The following is a 21,273-nucleotide window of genomic DNA, read 5'->3' on the forward strand; positions in this document are numbered from 1 at the left end:
AGACTCTTCCCATGAAAATCTTCGAGCAAGATTCATAAGAGGTAATGCCTGGAAGTGGGAGCATATTGCAGGTCTTATATTATTTTTTATTAATGAAATGTGAATACGTTAAATTTACCATTTTTATGTCAGAACCAGGTCAGAATGTGAAATGGAAAATAAGACTTGATTTAGTAGACAGAGCACACATTACCAAGCCAGCCCAAGGATGTAATGGCTCTGTAAATTTTCAAAGAAGGTGAGAGTTTAAATGGATAGTTAAGATCATTAATGAATTTAATTCAATAAGAATGACACAAAGTGATTGTGGAACACAATGTGCAAATAAAAAATAAAAAACAGGAACACTGGTTGGGTAGATGTTTCCAAACAGTTTCATCTGAAGGCCTGGCTGTTGCTGAGAAAGCCAACCTTGGTAAAATGTTTCAACGTTTAAAGCTTTTTATTCAAAACCCACAAAAAGCTGCAATGCATTGGCTTGTTCAGTTAATAAATGGAATTATGGGGCATTGATCTATGTATAACTTTTAACTACTTATAGCCAAACAGACAATTCACAATATTACCAAGAATGACAAAAAAAAAGATAAAGCTTATTTTACCTGACTGTTCAAAATATGCAATTAATGAAAGACAGAAATATAAACAAAATGTTCTAAATGGTAGTTGTGGCTAAAAATAAAGTAGTTGAATACATCACCTAATTAGCAAACTGGCAGCTATAATTTAGGACATTAGGTTTTACAGTTTCATTTTTAATTAGCGAATTCTTTCTATTTGCCATTGATAATCATTATTCACCACTGACATTCACTTATCCCGCAGTCTTGCTCATTATAGCTTCAGCGCCTGATTCTGGACGGCCCAGGCAATCCCAGCCTTTTCTGTGTTAGTTGCACGATCCATTATACCTTTACATGAGGAGTTAGCAAATTGCAGGGCCATAACCCAATGCTGATTGCGCAAGTATTTTTTTACGTTTGGTATGACTTGGCAGGGGCAATAAACCTTTAGAGCAAAAAAGAAGACAACAGAATGTGTTAAATGGCACTGCACTCCACCAACCGAATCGAGAGTGAACACGCGTCTTTATAGCCGTCATTAGTATGAACTGTTAATAGAATTATTCCGTACGCTTTCTGATTTTATGTGACTTTCTACCTCTGATTCTCTTCCGAAGTCGACTGCGACGGTGAAAAGTACACAAAGCGTTGGAATATCAGGGCGGATGAGTTTATCGCGCTCTCTCAGCCATTCCTGACCTCTTCTTGCGTTACGGCTGAGTTTGATCAGCAGAGAGATTGAATGTGTCGACTGATGCCTGCAGTAGAGGGCAGGATTTTTCCTCAGGAGCTGAACCTGTTAGACGTTATCTCGAGGCTGCACCTGCTGGGAAACCGTTCTTGGGCTGTTTGCCTGCTGAGTGAATCTGGGGTGAGATGGCTCTTTGTTTACGCGCGACGCGGCGATGGCTGGGGAGCGTAGCTGTTTGAAAGCCAACAGAACCGATTGGCTGACATGGAGGACGACACAAAGGAGAGAGTGAGCCTCCGATGATGTTGTGAAAGCTAGACTGAGGTGGGGTGGGGCAGCCGAGTAAATCTGGTGGAGAGGTATGGAAAAGCCTGGCCATTTGCCTGAGGGGACTGTGTAAATGGAAAGATGGATGAAAGCTGTGCAGTCATGGAGTAACAAAGAGGAGGGAATACCAGGGAATACCATGTTTAGTGTTGTTCAGTATAATCAAATAAGGTAAATGGGCAATATAAACTGGAGGGAGTGAAGGTATAATGGGCTGAGAAGCACAGATTATTCTGCTCTTAGCGAGGAGGAGATGGATTTACAGACCTTGCTTGTTAATGAGGAGTGAGTGTGTGCGCATTCATCAGCAATCTGTGAGCTTAATGCCGTAATCACAGCTGGACACTGGTTTATCTCCTTACTGCGCCCTGCTTTAAAAGGAGATGACGATGAGCCCCCCTTCCCCATTAACCAACCCCCCCGTTTTTAGACTGAGGTCACATCCTGCCTCCCCCTGCCGACACGCACACGCCGCTGACCTAACAGTGGACAGCACGTCTGCTCTTTCCGTAAGGCAGGGGCTAGCCAGCAGCCCTAATGAAATTAGCAAACGTGACAAAGCAAGGATGGAAGGCAGTCCTCACACTCATTATTCCACAAGCCATTCCACAAGTCATTTCTGTCTGGGGGAAGGTTGCTTCTCTGTCAAACAATAGCCTCCAAGAGCACATTACAATCCATCAGGATTACGGAGAAATTCTGATGGTGCAATCTGTACAATTATGGCTGGCAGCTGGTAAATGACATTCATTCACAGTGACAACTGATGGAGGACTTAAGAGCACTTTATTCTTTTTTGGGGGGTTCCTGTGCCGGCAGGGTGTGGATGAATCCGCAATGAACATTACTCAAAAGAAAAGTCACTTTTGGTCATTGGGATGCCATTTTAGGAGATTTGAAATGTCAACTTAAAAAGTTCTTTTTAAGATCCTGTATAGAGCTTTGAAAAAAGGAACTACTGAAATATGATATAGATATTAATGGCTAACGAATGTGGACTCTGAGAAAACATACAGTTTTTTCCGGCATGTATTAAAAAGAAAAAAGAGGTTCTCTGTTCTTATATAGATTTATTCTGGAAGCTTCTGAAAGGATACAATCTCTTTCTTTAACAGTGCAGGATTAAAATATGATTGTTGAGACATGAGGGGTACGATTTCCCTTCCAATTTTTCTCTCATTTTTGCTTTCTGTGGGCAAAATTCTTCTTGAAAAAAGTTGCTTCTACAGTTCATATTTATAAACTGTAAATGGGTCAGAGGATGTGTAAGGCAAAGGCATGAAAAGTTACCCCGGAAAAGGTAATCTGATGAATAAATTAATAAATAATAGTTGTTGTTCTCAGCCTCTCATTACTGGCAAAGTATTTACAGAAGATCCAGCAACAGGAACTGCCACACAGCTTTAGGCCTAGCTGATTCCTAACAATGCTGATAAAATGAATGTCTTCCAAAAACAGAGAAATGAGGCTGTTTCCTACTTCTGTTTGGCTCACAGACTTCTCCCCCTCCAAGTAAAAGCTCATTTGGAATAAAAAAAGTCATAGCTATTTTTTTTCTGTAGCAAACAAGAGAGCATTCCAAGAGAGCTTTTAGGTTGAATAACCTTTTTTCTGCTCGCTTCACCAAAGAGATTAGAAGATTATGCCATTCATAAAACCAGCAGTCTGGAGTGGAGGGCAGGGCTATAGTGGATGGTAAACACATGTAAATGACCATTTATCCATATTTTTACAATGAGATTAACTTCACAGGTTATTTTGGTCTAAATTTGATCAAACTGCAAAGTCACATATCAGGAGGGCTGTAGAGCCTGGCTGTGGGGAGACATGAAACAAAAAAGAAACAATGTTTCCTTGATCTCGGATTAGGCTGAAACTAAAAAAAAACTCAATTTCACCCTTGACTTGCCAATTGGCAGAAATGATTTTGGGGTTCCTGGCATGGATTTCTTGATAGTATTATTCAGTGAATAAAAAAAGTTAAAAAACATGATTTTAGGATCTAACCTGTAGTCCAAAGGATTTTTCTGGTCAATCTCATCAGGGAATTTCAATTTTTTTTTTAACTCAGCACATTCTTGAACTCAGCACTCCTCAAAATCCCCTGGTAAATGTTTCTTGAGACATCGGAGAGGGTTTGGTATTGGCTATGGTTGAGTTGGCATGGAATGACCCTTGAGGACAAATGGATTAGCCTGAGGTCTACCCACATCACTGCACAAGGGATAGTGAGAAGGAAGTGAATCAGCAGACTGCTCATTGACCACTGTGCGTTAAAGTGTGGCGTAATGTCTCACAATTCCTAATGATGTCTTCCCTTGTGACTGATTAATAAACTGGTCATGTTGTGGTCAATCTTCTATGTACATGGTTCATAATATGTATCTGGTTTAATCCCCTTAAGTAATCTTTTTGAATTCAACAGACATGCTTTCATTGTTGAATGAATGTTCATAATTCAAATATTTATTGTTCATTAATCCCAGTGGTAGGCTTCAGTGGCAAAACATTGAAAGTTGTATTTGCTGATAGTTTTGCTGTATCTTGCAAAAGTATCCACTACACTTCATGCCCCATTTGTTTAATTACAAATCAAATATGCTTCAATTAATATTTTTGTTCAAATATTAATACTTTATGCACTTTATGGGTGAAATAAGTAAAAGGTTTGAAAAAATTTCAAAGAAAAAACTTGAATATGTTGTCTGCATATGTATTCATTCCCTGAGTCAATACTTGCTGGAAGAATCTTGGCAGCAAGTACAGCTTTAAGTCTTTTTGTGTCAATCTCCACAAAGTGAGCAGAACAGGAAGAGGTCTTTTTTTATCATTCTTCTTAGGAAATTTGCTACAATTAATTGCATATTGTTGACAGACAGCAAAAAAGTCAGATATTTTCTATCAGGTTCAAGTCGGAAATAACAATTATATGATTATTGGTTAATTGGATACATTTTGTCATTATATCTTTTTTTTGTCAAAAAGCCATGGGCAATTATCAGCCAGGCTATACTGTTGCTGATCAGAGTTGGGAGCTGCATTGTCAGGATTCAGCATCAAATGATCAATTTTTCTAGCTAGCCTGCTTGAGAGCATGATCCATGATTCCTTGGATGCTGGGGCATTAATACTTGTTCAGGGAATATTTTTGGAGAGGGCTAAACACATTGAATGTAATAATGTACTCAGTGCATAACACATAGAAGAGAAAAATTGCTTTAAGGCCTATCCAAAATATTTGTTAGACCAAGATATAGAGTACACCATTGTGAAATAGCTCAAGCTCAGTGAAGCAGGACTCCACATGATTAAAGCCATCATTTTTATTTCTGTCTTGCTTCAGCTGGGAAATCCTCAGCATTCACCTTGGAAAATAAATGTAGCGCTCAACTACAAAGCTCGCAAACATTGACAATATTTCTGACAGTTAACTTCTCTGGAGATGGAGTGGCATTTTTCCATGTTCCTAGCAGATCGTAGTTCTTAGAGCTCAAAGTGACCTTGCCTTGCTGAATGAACATGTCAGCTTTTGTTTGAGCATTATAGATCACGCAACTGCCCTTTACCTTAATGTACAAAGATCCTCTTTGCCAAAGCATACCATTTCTTTTTGTTTTTTATATTGATTTATTCCTGTAACAAAAAAGGCGGGGACATTCTTCTCCAGTGGTGTGAAGCAAATTAAAATCCCGAGATTTATCCGCAAGCAGTAATTCTATATCCTACTCAGTAAATGGTGGTGGAACAAATGTCAAGCCAGTTTTCTTAGTTAGAAACACAGGTAGCATTAAAGGTTAGACTTCAGTAGGGCGGTGTTGTATTTCCTGTTAATGATTCTGGCACTAGCACTGTATGCTTCCCCTATCAATTCCAGCAGGACACTAGGGATATTATATAAGGAGCAAATATGCTCAGAATGCAAATACAAGCGGCTGTGTCTCCTTATGTATTCTGTTCTCTCAAAAAGAGAAATGACAACATCAATATTTACACAGCTAAAATAAAAACACTACATAACATGCAATTCCTTGAGAAAATATATTTCCCCTTGAACTTTTTAACATTTTATCCTGTTGCACCTTAATATTTGAATGCATTGAAGTTGTTTCCCCTTTCACCAACACAATAATTTCAACACATTCAGGATACAAAAATATTATTTTTCAACATTTCTTTAAAAAAAAATTTCTCCTTTATAAAAGTATTTGCTACTCCAGAGTCAAGCCTTGTAGATAGGCCTTTGGTAGTAAATACAGTCTTTGCAGAATGTGAATTACGTCATTTGTAGGTTTGTATTTTAATAGAACCCTGAAGACGTCTAAAAGCTCCAATTCATTTTGACATTATAGAGAGTTACTTATGTTGGAGTAAAAATATAAGGAAATGTTGAGAGTAAAATAATGGATGTGAAGGTGAACGACTATGTCTTTGTTGGGATGAGAGAGTGAGCTATGATTGAAAATATGAAGGCTTTGTCCCTTTCATCTAATTTACTCAGTAACTTACCAGTAACTTTGTAACCAAAATAGACAGTGGAATATCCTCCGAGAATACAGGAGAGCAAAGGAGCCTGAAAGCTGCCTTGAGCTCTAGACAGTGCGCAGAAAACCTTTGATAAGGTATTAAGATGTTCTAAGAGGAGGAAGATCTACATTTTCAGAAACACTCCCTGTGTTTAAAATGGCACTTATCTTTGGAAAAGCCTAAGAGTAAAGCTTGTGCTATATGTAAAAGCATAGGTTGTAAGATAATAAATGAAAAAAGCTGGTAAAACCCACAAGGACTGTTATCAGCTTAATAGTACATTCATAATGTTAAATCTACGGAGTCTACAGAAATCTGTTGGTACAAGTTATGAACAACAATATTCATCCAAGATGAAATGTGTTTGAAGTCTATATGATGACAGTGCAATTAAATACATGATTAGATAGCACATTGATTTGTTTGATTGTCATCAGTTGCAATGTGAAACTGCGTCTGTAGAAACTGGAACCCAATATGGAAAACTAAGCCATTATTTGTTTGGCCATGCACTGGCCAGGCACTGGAATGACTCAGTGGCCAGGTAAAACCGTTGCCCAATTACTTATTTTGCAGCACAAATTTTACATGTATAGTCATGCTATGAAACAAGTGAACTGAATCCTCCCCTGGCCAAGAGAAACAACCAGGTGTCATTCAGACCATTTCTAATTCAAGAATATGGGATCCTGGATATGTCCCTATCGATCTTGTCAACACACAGACACTGCACAGTTGCACAGAGATGGACTGGTAAAGAATGCTATCTTTTTTCACTATCAATCAACGCGCACAAGTTTGTCTAGGGACAATGAACATGGCCAATCATGTCTGCAGTATCTACCCCAATGGCCTTTTCCCATTTACCTTGGACTTTAAATACATTTCAATGTTGTGGTTTGCTAGGAGTGTACTGCCTATTTGATGGCAAACTAATGATGTTATTTGACAAATTAAAGACAAAAACCCAAAGGCTGCATTGCAAGCCAACAGATTTGTGTTTTAGCATTCTATAGAGTACTGTATTGTGCAGTGTTACATTCTTGCCAAAAAAAGTCATAGAATGGGAACAGATGAGGAACCTGATGACTGTGATAGACTTAATACTCAAAGTATGTATTTAAAAAAGGACATTTTTATGTGCTTACTATTATAGATTTGGAATAATTTATGGCCTTAAATTTTTAGAACGTCTGAATAACAACCTCTTCATATTTACATGAACTCTGCTCTGCACCTGCGTGTGCTGATCATACAATAATTCTGAAGGAGCACAATTTTAATTTTAAGCGTGCTATATTAAAACGGAAAAATCATATACAAAACTATCATTTGTGTTTATATGATATAGATCATGTTTTGGTATGTTTTAAATTACCAATAGTTTACATATCAGAGTAAATATCTGGATATCTCAGGTTGCTGGGAAATATTTGTATATTTGGAGGTCAATATTGAACAATGCTCAATAGTCATGGTAGTACCGCATGGAAAGTAGCTCTTACTGAGGTTAAATACTCTGGTCAGTTTAGCCAACGAAAACAAGGAGAGAATAGTGGTTATGTATTAGTGTCAGTCACGTGGCGCGGGGTTCCCTGGAGGATTCCCTCTACCTGATGCCACACCCCCAACCCCCCGGAGCTTGGCGCTGTCCAGCATTACGTGCTGCAGTTAAACATACCAACACCGCGCGAATCATCGCGCACTCGGGCTGTATGAAGAAGCAGGCAGACCTTAGTTAGAGCGTAGTGAAGGCGCTGGGAAAGTTCTGCCGCGTCAAGTAGAAATTGGCATTAGGCACTGTCGGGATTTTCGGTTCTTTTACATTTTGAATGAAATAAGGAAACTTATGTGAAATGGTTCGCTATCATAAGACAAGCTACTAAGCCACTTGCTGTGGTCAAAATGCACAGAGCCATGCGTTGGACAATTTTAGCATCGTATTTCTTATCAACTGTTTTGGGGAATAAAACGGACAGCCCTGTTCCCTTGTTTCATGGACATGTTTTTGAGAACTCACCACCTGGGTCAAAAGTAAACGGACTTGGTATCCCAGTGAAGCGGACGGACTCACAAAAATGGTGCCCAAATACGGGTACGCACCTGAAACTCCTGGGGGCCGGCAGTGAGGATTTCCACGTCTTTGCCCACCACAAACGCGGTCACGTATTGTTGAAAACCTCCAAGATCTTGGACAGGGAAGAGAGGTCTGAATACCTCCTTAGCTTGGGGTTATGTTGCCAAACTTGTTCTTCGTCTGACCGTGTGGTCGCCAAAGTTGCATCCGTTAAAGTTGACGTATTGGACACAAATGACCATGATCCATCTTTCAACAATCCATATATTAAAATAACTTTGGACGATGCTACGGCACTTCGATCTGTAGTGTACAATGTGAAGGCGGTGGACACAGACAGTGGAAATAATGCCGAATTGATTTACTTCGGGATTCCAAAAAACGGAAGTTTCTATGTTGTACCAAAAACCGGAGATATTTTACTGGTGGATTCCATACTGGGTCTGGTTACCCCGATTAAGTTCCGTGTGTTTGCAAAAGATCATGGGTGGCCGTCTAGAACTAGCCAAGATATGGAAATCGAGATTAGTCCACGACAGTGGTCAGCAGCACCACCGTTCAGAGCGAGTAAGCTAATTGGACTTCCTCGGAAGTCGAGGTCTCTTCTGGAGTCTGAAAACACGGTCATTATCAATGTCTCAGAAGACGCTGGCATCGGTTCTGTTGTGATGAACCTGATCTCTGCGAGATTTCAGGCAGCGACCTTTGAATTGGTGTACCCCGACCTAGAGAATACGCCGGTCACCGTCAGTCGGGACAGCGGGGATTTAGTGATTGCTAGACGACTTGACAGGGAGACAGAACCGATTGTGGAGATCACTGTTAAAATACAGGATAAACGAGGTGAGCACATTACTTTTTATTTAGCGTGTTTGTGTCTGTGAATAGGGCACTCTTTCTGTGGTCCTTGGTGCCATGCATATATCTTTTACGCATTTCCCCCCTTTTTTACTTATGCTAATACTGTTTTCAGTTCTTGCACTTTTCTTCATGAAAGTAATGTAACAGTAGAGTATAAGTTGCATAAAACCTGAACTAGAAGCGGAGTTTACATCCAAACGTTATCAGATGAACCATGAGACCTTAGATACTTGTTCACATGTTACCTTTAGGCTATTATTGATGCTAATTCATATTAGTCACGAGGAAGAATTAAAATAGGACTACTGTTCGCAAATGTGTTTGTAGATAACAAATCCATAACTAGGCCTACTTTTCAGATCTAACGATTTACTTATGATGTTAACCAGATAAATTACAACACCGAAATTCGCAATGGAAAGCGTTTTTTTTATACCATGATATAAATAAAAACAAGATTTGTGTATTTACTGAGAAAATCGCTAACATTTTGCGTGCTGTCTCTGTTGGGAAACTTGATTATACTCGGCGCATTCTGTGTTATTACAGATTTTCGCAGTTCGCTTGAGTATGCTTATTGCTGGGTTAATTATCACCCGCAGAGATTACAAGACATCTGCATCTCACCAGGTATAATCACAATGTGATAAGTCAATTACCTTGTATACTTCAACAGATATAACAGCTTCTGCAGCGAAATGAACTGTAATAAAAATACAATTCAACAATAATTAGTTGTAAATTATTTTTTAAATAAGGAACACAATTTATTCAGTTGATTTTAATAATTTCAAGGGCCTTATAACTGTTTGCCAAGCCGTATGCATAACCTTAAATTGACCATACATTTTAATATATTTTTTATATGGAGCCACACATTGGGTAGACTACATAAGGACAGACTGTAATTTTGAGAGACAGGCAACCTAAACATTCTTAAATCTGTATTTATTTGAAGTATATTCTATGTGTGGCTACATATTATAACCTGTAGTTTATTTCTGGTGTTCGCACACAATGTTAGACCTTACATATTGTGCGCAATATATAGGCAATAAACATCACCACCATGCTCTGACACTTGTTATATTGAGGTGTACTTGAATGTGGAGGAACTATGTGCAGTCTTTTCAAATGAACCCATGTCCTTTTTGTGCAGATTTCTCTTACAACTGTTGATATGCTACCCATTAGCCATGTTTCTTCCAGCTGTGTACTGTCAGCTATTATAGTGGACAAAGAGTTCTGTGCTCTACTTTGTTGATAACAACATTTCCTCTGTTATATTATTATGATTATTATTAGGATATTGTACCAGCTGAGTCTGATGTAGTTAATGCTAGTATGGTAAAAAAAAAGAACAGAAAAAAAGTAGTTACATAATTAGCATCCATCCATCCATTATCTATACCCACATATCCTGGGTGGGGTTGTGGGGGGTGCTGGAGCCTATCCCAGCGTGCATTGGGCGAGAGGCAGAAATACACCCTGGACAGGCCGCCAATTTATCACAGGGCACACACACCATTCACTCACACATTAATACCTAAGGGCAGTTTAGAGTGTCCTATTAGCCTACCTGCATGTCTTTGGATAGTGGGAGGAACCCGGGGTGCCTGGAGGAAACCCACATGAACATGGGGAGAACAAACTCCACACAGAAAGGCCCAGGACCTTCTTGCTGTAAGGTGACAATGCTATCCTCTGCACCGCCGTGCCGATTAGCAATGGAACAAAATAACCATGAGAAATCTTATTAACATTGCAGTGATGCAGAACCACTCATATTAATCTGCCCCCTGATATACAGGTATGATTATGGGCATAAGCTACTACTAGCAGTAGTACCAATAATAATAATAATAATAATAACCATCTTTCTCATCATCAGGAAAATTACCCTTCAGGAGCCAAGCAAAGATCAAATCCATCCTCATGACGTTAGTTCAGTTTTAGTATTATTCTACAGTGCTGAAATGGTTTTGTGTGCATTTCTTCTCTCTTGAGGAGAGATCCTGCAGCACCTTTCCTCATCTGCAAACATTAATCATGTAATCTGCCTCGTTCACTTTCTCATTTCAAATGAAATCTCTCAGGAATAAAGAAGTGGTTAAATCCTGCATTTATTGTGATCATCATGCTTCTGATTGTCATGATGCTCAATCATTTATTTGTGCCCTGTACTGAGGAATTTATGTGAGTATGCAGAGGATAATTTGTCTGGCATGTTGATATTTTAATTGCTGCCTGTCTGGATAGCTGGCTCAGGTCCTTTGTGTCCAGTTGTGTGTGCGTGAGCATAGTTTTCTATGGAATAGAGGATTCTCAGACTTTGATAAAAGCAGCTGGGTTCAATAATGTATGGGAAGTGGATCTACTGACCTTTTAGCATTCCGAGCACTTAAGAAATTCTTTCTCTTCATCGGACTGCACACAATATTTAACTGGTCTCCCAAATATGCTTTCTATGTACCCGTGCCCTTTGACTGGTGAATTCACGAATGATAGTGCCTATTAAAAAAGTGGACAAGCACAGATGTTCAGTCCTCTCTTCTCTGTCATCCTAATAGACTTAGCCACTGATATCTTTATGGTCCACCCTCTGTCCTCTTTTAGCCTGAGGACATTTCTGAGTGCTGTGGTCCTATCAGGTACATATCCATCAAGGGCCTCTCTGCTGTAGAGTCTAATGAATCCATCCTCTGCCTGCCAACCTCAGTGTGAATTTTGACAGCATTTACTGTGGAGGAAGACTAAAAGCATATTTAGCGTTGTTCCCTCTTTCCCTTTCCCGAGCTTTGATCTGCGTCTGCTGAAAATCTCTTAATTGTGCTGTGACACTCTCAGATATAAATAATTAATGTTAATGAAGCTCTATCAGGACAGTTTTTTTTCCACTGCGAGGCTGCACTCTCTTTTGATGTGCTGGGTTTTTAGTGTTATTCTTGCATCAGGATCATTGAATTTGCATGTGGAGACAGAGTGAGCAGATGTGAGGATCAAACAGGAAGGTGGTGCTGCCCCTCCTTTAGGACAGCCCCACCTTTTTCCACACAGCATCCAGACTTTCGGCCTGCAGACCGCTCTCTTTTTCATCTCCACCTGTCCATCACGCCTATCTGGAACTCTCACATCTTGGCATCAGTAATCCTGAAAGCTCTCTCAGCGTATCGACTGTCAGTCTACTGCTCTCTTAATTAATTACAGTTATTTTCAGTTCAGCTGCTGATATAGGTATGGCTGATACTGTATATGTATGTCATGACGGAATACGCGTGGATAAATAGCATTTATTGGAAGGGAAAACTATTAAATAAGCAGAACTATTAAGTATGAGCATGAATTATGACATTTAATAATTGAGTAAAGTAGCTTTAGTGCTTGCTACACAGGCAGCAACACATGGCTTCATATGAACTTGCAATGCAGTATACCTCCGTTTCTTCACTGAAAGAACAGTTTATGCCTCTTCTGCAAGTAAATTAATTATAGACCATTTCTTATTTATCTTTGTAGTTTTGGGTATGTCTGTATTATGTTACATACATATTTTATACAGTGGAAGAAAATGTACACCTACCTTGACCTCGTTGTTGATGACAGTGTGAACATAGCTCGTTCCCTCTGTCAGCCTGCATCTGTTGGTCATTCTGTGCTCAGTGTCTATCTGAAGGTGTAGTGTCTTTATAATTTGAGTGTGGTATCTTCCACATCAAAGGGCCCAGTGCAAACCTCATGCTAGCCTTGTTTTCAGTTGAGTCTGTCAGGAAAGGTGTCGTCATTCTTTGTTTTGTGGTTTAGGTTTGACATTAATGCAAGTTCCTTACAAATCTAATGGGAGTTTCACATGGCTTCTGAACAAGCGGCGATTCTTAGAACAGCCATTGTAGGAGTAGTCACCCTTCCCTTTAGGGCCTAGTTCTCAATCTAAAAATCATTGAAGGCTGCAATTTCAGCTGGTGTCCGTATGTTTTAGCACTGTTTTTAAGTGTTTAGTCTAAATGTGCTGCTGATTGAAAAGAAACCACAAAAAACCTTAGGACACTTTGGCCCTTCAGCACTGCAGTTTTACGATCCCTGCTTTAGTTCTCATTTGTTGTGATAACAGCTTTCTGGGAAGTATATGCATTTTGTGTTATCAGCACGTATCTTTAAAAGCTTTAAAACCTGCTGGTGGATGATGGGACATATTGTTCTTTGCCTTGCATAATGGGTATGCAATCTCCATCTGGAAGGACTGGGAAGAGTGTGATCTCCAGCCCTGTGTCTGCCTGGATACCCTCTATTACAGAGGCACTGTACATGTGTGTATATGATAAGAGGAATCAGGGGGTGTGTATGTATATGGATTTGTCGGGTGGAGGGGAAATCAATTCATTATATGTTCTGGTGGAATGATTTGAGTACCAGGAAAGTACACGTTCACGGGAAACATCTCTTGAGTTGATTGTGTACTTGATTCTCTGCACAATCTCGTGTGCATTACTGGATCTCTTTCCTACTATCATGCATGCATACACATGTGCTCACACATGAACACCCACACACCCAATTGCAGGTACATAGAACTCTCCAGTATTACACACTCAATGCATATAGGATTTACAGAGTGGATAAAATAGATTTCTCAGGAATTAGATTAGGATAAGCAAGCAACAAGCTTATAAAAAAGATATCAGAACAGTCAGGTTTGTCTGCTGATAAGAGGCTAGTGCCAAGCATGTGTCTTATGGTAGATTGTCCCAGCAGCATCATATCAGGCAGTCAGCCTGTCATGGTTTGTACTTTGCACTGGCATCATACCCGGTGACATAGATGAGGTAGATAGATATTTTAACCTGATAAATATAATAGTGACAGTATATCCAGCAGATGTAACACCAGTTAAAGGGATTAGCAGCTTCTGTATCAAGCTTATTGCTCAGCACCAACAGTTCAATCTGTGAAGGGCATTGTGACAAATTTTATGTTTTGTAAATACATAATATAAATAATTTATTTGATTCAGACTCTTGACTTTGATAGACTACAAATAGTTTAATTAGATCAAGAGCAAGTTGGACAAGAAGTTTACCAATTTTATAATGGGTTAGTTGGCTTGATAAATTGTTTTGGACAAAATGTCAGCCATTTGTTGCTATTGTTGATTGTAAAAATTACTAAATGAAAGTCTTGTTGTTGTTTAAGGTGCATTCTTAATATTGATATCATATTTTTGAAATAATATCTTAATATTTTCATGGGAACATAGCACCCGCATAAGTTAAATCATGTTCTCCCTTATGGACTTGCTTTGGAACTATTGATTACAAATCAGTTGTGTAATTTTTTGAATGGTGACAGTGCACATACTGAATGATGTGCACTCCCTCCTTTGGCCTCTGGGGAAAAGATACTCAACTTTGGTAACTGGGTGTTCATGCCTAAGATACCCTTAATCCAGCATCTGTTCACACAATATGTGTTACTGCACTTTTCTCTCGTGTTGTTGTGCTGCATTTTTTTTTTGTAGACAGCAAGTAATGGGTCAGGAGAGGCTTGGCTGACAGTAATCCTCTGGTGGATTAATTATCAAAAGGACCGTGGTTGCATTTAGAGAGAAACGTGTTAGCGCACAGGAAACTGTCCAATCGCTCTGCTTCCTGGCTCCCATGTGTGGTGCTGCCAAACTCACAGGCTGCTTCACATTAGCCACTGTGCTCTTTCTCTTCTCCTTCTTTATTTTCCTTCTCCTTTGCCTCTCCGCTTGCTTCCTTTTGCCCGTTCCCTCTTACTGCCTTTTTAAAAAAGCATTTTCTTCTTCTCTGTCTGTTCTCTCATCCCCTCTTGCCTCTGTGTCTCTTTATATCCCACACTTTGATTTGGCAACCTATTCAAATAAACAACCTATTTTGCTGCCAGATCATTCTGTAACGATTAAGTTGTGAATCCATTCAAGGTTTGTCCTGTCACTCATCACTCAGCTAAAATATAATTCTGGGAGCACTTTACAAGGCCAAATTGATGCTGCATCAAGCATAATGTGTTTTTAATGAGACTTACAAAAACTGCACACTGCAAAACAATTAACCATTAAACCCTGCATCTGTATTACTCTGTAACATGGGACAGGTTCTTTTCACTCCTTGTGATTTGCTTCTCCGCGCAGCTGTCTGTAATCACAAAATGAAAGACAGCTGAGCATTGCAGGAATTCTCTTCAGCGATGTCCCTTTCAGCACTGGACAGCTCCCATGCCACAGAGTGGAGTTCAGTAGGGCCAGTTGCTGAGGTGTCTGTCTGTAGAAGAAATGGACTAGGGAAGGAGAGCATTTACAAGCACAGGCTGGAGCAGAGGGCTGCTTTTAGAACTGAAAGGCAGCTTTTGTACGCTTCCAGATCAGCTTTTCAGGCGCTTGCTTCCGGGTCAGCTCAGATAATGGAGCTTTGGTGCTGTATAAATCGTTTATAATAACTACCAGGATGGCGCCAGTATCTGTCCACTGTCCCTTTATCCTCTTTGGGTTTAAGGAGCTCACAGCAAACAATGCCTCTCCCTGGCTTGCTCTGTTAAAGTAAAGTTTTTAAATGCCTGTAGTGCTATCTTAGCTGCCGCCGATTAAGAGTGTTTGAGTGTTTCAAAACATTCAATCAGCTGTTTCAAAACAGCTGACCAAAAAATATCACCTGAGTTTTTACAAAAGTACAAAAATAAATTAAAAATAAAATAATAAAAAATCAAAGCAGGATGTAAGGTAAAATTTGTTTATGATTTGCATACTCATCTGAATGGAATAGGCTATATTAGAAAATATATAGCAACACTTCACAATATTCACAATAGTTTTGGCAAGTATACAAATAACTACTGTGAAATGTATAATATTTTATCAAAAGTTCACACATTTACAATGTATGACAATACATAAAATTTCCTTGAAGGGATATTTCACTTTGGTATAACACAATTATTTTTGTGGATCTTACCCCATTTTATCTGCATAGCATGAATACTTTCAACCTAACTGTCCCTTTTAATTGTTAACGCCATCGCCGTTCCTCCTGGTTGTTCAGCTCCCAATTCACTCGCATTCTTTTTTGGGATCTCGCCCAAATTTTATCAAATTGTTTAAAAGCACAAACAAACTACAGAGGATAGTAGATTAATAAAAGAGAACACTAACGTCAAACAGTCACTGTTTTTTTTCAGTTTTTTTTTTTAGCTGATAAGCTGTTTCTAGGTTTACATTAGCTATAAACTGAAGATTGGTTACTGCGTAGAAATACAGCAGGCCGTAGTTTGATATTTTAATGCAGTTGATGCGGCCATCTGAATATGAGCATGCTGAGCATGAATACATCGTTAATATAAAAATAAGGATACATTGCTAAAATAATCAAATTTTTTCCTGGATCTTCTTTTTCTTCACTGGAAAATGTTCATTCATCCAATGAAGATTTTCAAAAAAACAGACCGTTTGACGTTAGTACTCTTTTTTATCGATCTGTTATCCTCTGTAGTCAGATCATGCTTCAGAACGATTAATCTCAGCAAGGTCCCAAAAATGAATTGGAGTGAATTGGGAGCCAGACAACTGAGAGGAACTACGATGCCATTAACAGTCAGCAGGGACAGGTGATGTTGCTGCTATTCACGCTGTGCCAATACAATGGGATAAGCTCCAACAAAATTACTTGTGTTATATCAAAGTGAAATATCCCTTTAAGGACCAAATCAGTGCTGGGCATTTGTGTGAGTTAGTGGTTGTCAGAGGCTGCACTGCAGTGTAGCTTGTTGGAATGGTTCTCCTACATCATGGTGTGAATATTAACATCATCTAAATATGCCTGTGTGTACTCCCAGACTGCATGTCATCCGTCAGTCTCTGGAAGTTATCTTGGGCCTCAGGAAGCCTGACTGCTAAAATGCTATAATGGAACAGACTGTGGTCTGAATCAGTGTGCCTACTTTTAAGTATGCAATTTTAGTACACTGGATGAGAAAATTGTTAAGTAGGCAAAATTAGTGAACACTAAATGTAATGTACTTAGTGTAACAGGTGTGCTTAGTGTACTTAAAATCCCAGGATGATATGCTTATTTCCAGTGTTTCACTGGGTATATTCGGGAGAATTTGATTCCATGCACAGCTTTGCTGGTATTTTCCTTCAACAGCAACGACACTTGAGCATTGCCGCAAGGGAGGAACATTTTATGACACTTACGCAGTACGGTTGGAAAATAGCATGGAAGATATTTTTCTCATATTGCCCACCGAGTACTAAAAATACATACTACACAGTAAGCAGTGTGCTTAGTAGACAGCACATTTTTTGAGGACTCAGTAGTTAGGAGGGTGATTTGGACACAGCCTACCTGTAGAATTGGCAGAGGATGTTGTCGCAGCAATGCTATGGGCCTGCAGCTGCAATTAGACATTCAAAATCAGGGAGGGAAGTGGGAAAAATAGGTAATAATATTTCCATCTTTACTCCAAATTTCTGGGGTCTTCTGTTTTGCCTTTTAACCACCCACCTGTTAAATTGTATCCCTTTATGTTGATATGATTTTGAATGATATGATTTGATTTGAAATACTTTCTGGGTTATCTACATGTCTGGGTTATGTACATGTTTACATGTTTTATTTTTTGTTTGCGCTTCCTTTCTGTGCAAAACGAAGAAATACAATAATATTTTTTTCACATAACGTGCTTTTTCCACATGATTAAAAAAAATTATCTCAATTTTAATGTGCCTAATTGCCTAATTAAAATTAACATAAAATACAAATAAAATACAAATCATGGGCTTTGTGACATCTCCACTGTGTAATCTCCACTTTTAGTGCAAGTGTGAGTGCATGGGTTCATTAATATACCTGATGCTGGCTTGTGATAGGCTAATATACACAATTAAATTCTATTTTGGTCCTGCAGTTTTTGTACCATCTAAAGTACCAAGCTGGAGGAATGACTGGTGGTGTGGTGCTAGAGGCATTGCAGTCTCATTTGTCTAAATGCTTCAATAGGTGCTGGGTTGTTTTGAGGATCTAAAATGAGCACGTGCAGACACATGCGTACATTCATACTATTAACTTGTAACATTAACATTCACCCCCTTGTTTAGTGCATGTGCAACTATTTCTGAGACAGTGTCCTATGGATGTCTTATTCTATTTGGACAGTAGTCTAGCATAATGGGTAGGAAACTGGTTTGTTATTCCTTGTTGGATCACTGCCATTGCGACCTTGAGCAAGGCGATTAACCTGCATTGCTACAGTATATATCCAGCTGTATACTATGGATTATATGTAAAAGATGTGTTAGTTGCCCTGGATAAGAGCATCTGCTGAATGGCTAAATGTAATGTAATGAAACTTAGAAAAGAGTCTTACAAAAAAAAGCCGATTCTCATTTCAGTTTATCTGCTACTGTCAGAATCTGGAATGTGGTCATTACATGTTAGACATGGGTTTTTTGGGAACCTACCTTCCACTTAGTGTGCAGGGGGCTCCAAGGTTGCCTGAGCTGTCACTTCTTTGTGAACAGTTGTTGAACGGTCAGTCGTGGACTGGTCACGCTGTATGGGTGACCAAGCTGAAACTGCAGGGGAGCCAGAGCTAAAATTCCTACTGGTATGAAAGGACCTCTCCACTTCCATGACAGAAGCATGGAGAAGTGGCACCGAGCAGCACTGGGACTTTCCTCTGCTCTATTCCAAATGTCATTGACTGGACTGGAGGTGATGCAGATGCATCACAAGCCAAAGCTTGTTGCTGAGGTTAATTTTGCTTCTGATTTTCTGGATGTCACCCAATTCCTTACAGTGGATCAGTTCAGTCATTCCATTTGATGAAAATGATTTTTGCATTATTGTTTATGGTTGATAATGGAGCCTGATTCTCTTGTCTGTAGTTACTTATTTCAGGGAGAGCCGAATGTTGTGAAGCATTTTTGCCATAAAATGAATAGCATTGGTTAAATGTTTGTGGAATTTAACCAACATTTCATATTTCTTCAAAGAGAAATATGATGCTCATCAATATCATGCATCATGCATGTCTAGCTTTGTAACAGTTTGCATCGCCTTCTGTGGATAGCATATGTTTATGCCAATTACAGAGGTTTGGATACTTCTGTATCTTCTACGGTTTGAATGAATACACAATTGGAGATATGCGGAATGTTTTATTGAACTTAAATTTTGAGGTGGAAGAAGGGATTGGTGTGCCACACGTCAGCATATAGCTGTGATAGCTGCATGTTATGTGGGAAGCTGATGACGCAATGCATTAACAGCAATATCAGTCATCCTTGTTGTTTGCTCCCTTTGCATGGAGATATAATCGAAAATCACAGCCAGCAACAAACAAGACCCCTTTTAAAACATTTGTTTAACTAAAACACTAATTGGTAATATTATGTAATTCTAATGGACTGAGCAGGCTTTAATACAGTATGTGATTGACTAACTCAGCTATGCCACTTGTGAGAGAACTGGTTGCCAAGTGACTGTAATTGGCTTTTAGCCTTCTGTATAAGGGTTACACAGTGAGCAAAAGCAAGAATCTAGACATCCAGAGGGGTGGAAGTCTGGGTTGAGAGACGTTTTGACATGAACAGACTAGATGAACCCCAATATAGCTCAGGTTTTATCTGGATAAAATCTGGTTGCTTCCTAGTTAGCTAGAAAGCTCACTTTTCACCGGAATGCCTAGACGTTGTTTCACCAACTTTTCCCTGCAAAATGTTCACTGGGTAACTGCGCTTTCTGCTGGATAAATTGTGCATGGCTAGACCAAATGACAAACTTTTTTGCTGTTTTAATGTGCTGAAATCAAGACCTCAATCACAAGTGTTACTGAAATTCTGCTGGCAAAATTAAGTGGTAAATCTGGGCAAACTATGTCTATTTGGAAGAGGTGCTATTGCTACATCATTTTGTTGTTTTATTGTATTTCAGCAAGATTCAGTCACCTTATTGACTTCAGTCAAGTTTTATTAGAAATAATAATCTGATGCTTTTTTGATGTTGCTTCCATGCTTCTTATTTGACTATAATGTTTTATAAATTATGTAATGCAAAAATATTATATTTTTCATCAATATATTTAATTGAACGCATTAAAAATGTTCTGTGTTCTGAAAGAACTGGAGTAAGCCAACAATGATAGGCCTATATTGGAGATTTCAGCACACAACACCATATTAAATTCAATATTTTAATTGCGAGGTACATACTGAACTGTGTCTTTGCTAATTTATGAACTAGTTCCAGATATGAAATTGTCTGATATGTAAACGACATTAGGAAATACTTTAAAGATATAAAGTCAATATATTTCAGTTCAACAAATGGGGACTTAAGTGGGTTTAGTTTGATGTTTTTAAATTCCTAACTGGGATTAATAAAATGAATTACAAAATATCTTGAGATCTGTGAGCAGAACAAGCAGAACAAGAGGCCACAGTGGAATTTAATGAAGGGTTAGACCTGTGCTGGTGTCCTTTATTATTTTTTAAATGGAGCGATGTCAATGTGTGGAAAAACTTGCTAGTTCTTGCAGTGGAGGCAGAGACCACTGGGGTGGTCAGGTCTGGGCTTGCTGCTGATCTGGGTGCTCTCCAGGCTGTAGGTAGATCACATGGATGGGCTGAATGGCCTGCTCTTTTCATTACACACTCTTCTGTTCCTACATGATCTATCAAACCACATAAATAGCCTATTCTGTGCTGGCCAGTGAGGAAAATGCTGAATACGACCTTTTGGTTACATTATGCTGAATGGATACTGGCAATGAACGTCGAAAAACCTATTTGGAGACCTATGTATGAAGAAAGGACAGAGGTTTATGAGGCCTGTTGGCTACTTTATTGTTGTTTATGCAGCTGAGAGATGTTGCAGTCAGACAATTGTTTCTCCAATTTGCTTGACGGAGTGGACAGATTTCCTTTGAATTTGACACTCGCATATGTGTTGGTTTTCACAATGTGCAACATGTTCCAAAGACATGTTTATCCTTTCCTTGCTGAAAAAGAAGGGTAAAAAACAATAAATCAAAATTACAAGAGCCAGTGTCACATCCAATATATGCAGAAGAATGTGTGAGACATTTTACACATCCCCCTAAGACCCAGCAATTCATTTTTATGAGTCTCTGGTCTTAATCTCAAGAACCATATATTATACTATGCTGAAACCTACACTACATGGGCCATACAAAAAATAAAATAAATAATATTTTTGAAA

The 21,273-nt window shown here is 38.9% G+C and overlaps 1 protein-coding gene across 1 annotated transcript in view; it reads left to right on the forward strand.

Moving 5' to 3' along the window:
* Positions 1-7,756: 7,756 nt before the first annotated feature.
* LOC118214698 (neural-cadherin-like) overlaps positions 7,757-21,273 on the forward strand; it is a 128,653-nt gene continuing 115,136 nt past the window's right edge. Inside the window, exon 1 of the mRNA XM_035394838.1 lies at positions 7,757-9,025. Coding sequence (XP_035250729.1) covers positions 8,011-9,025 — 1,015 coding nt within the window. The 5' untranslated portion in view covers positions 7,757-8,010. The remainder of the gene's footprint in view (positions 9,026-21,273) is intronic.

Source organism: Anguilla anguilla, chromosome 16, assembly GCF_013347855.1.
Source record: "Anguilla anguilla isolate fAngAng1 chromosome 16, fAngAng1.pri, whole genome shotgun sequence".
NCBI classification, from domain to species: domain Eukaryota; kingdom Metazoa; phylum Chordata; class Actinopteri; order Anguilliformes; family Anguillidae; genus Anguilla; species Anguilla anguilla.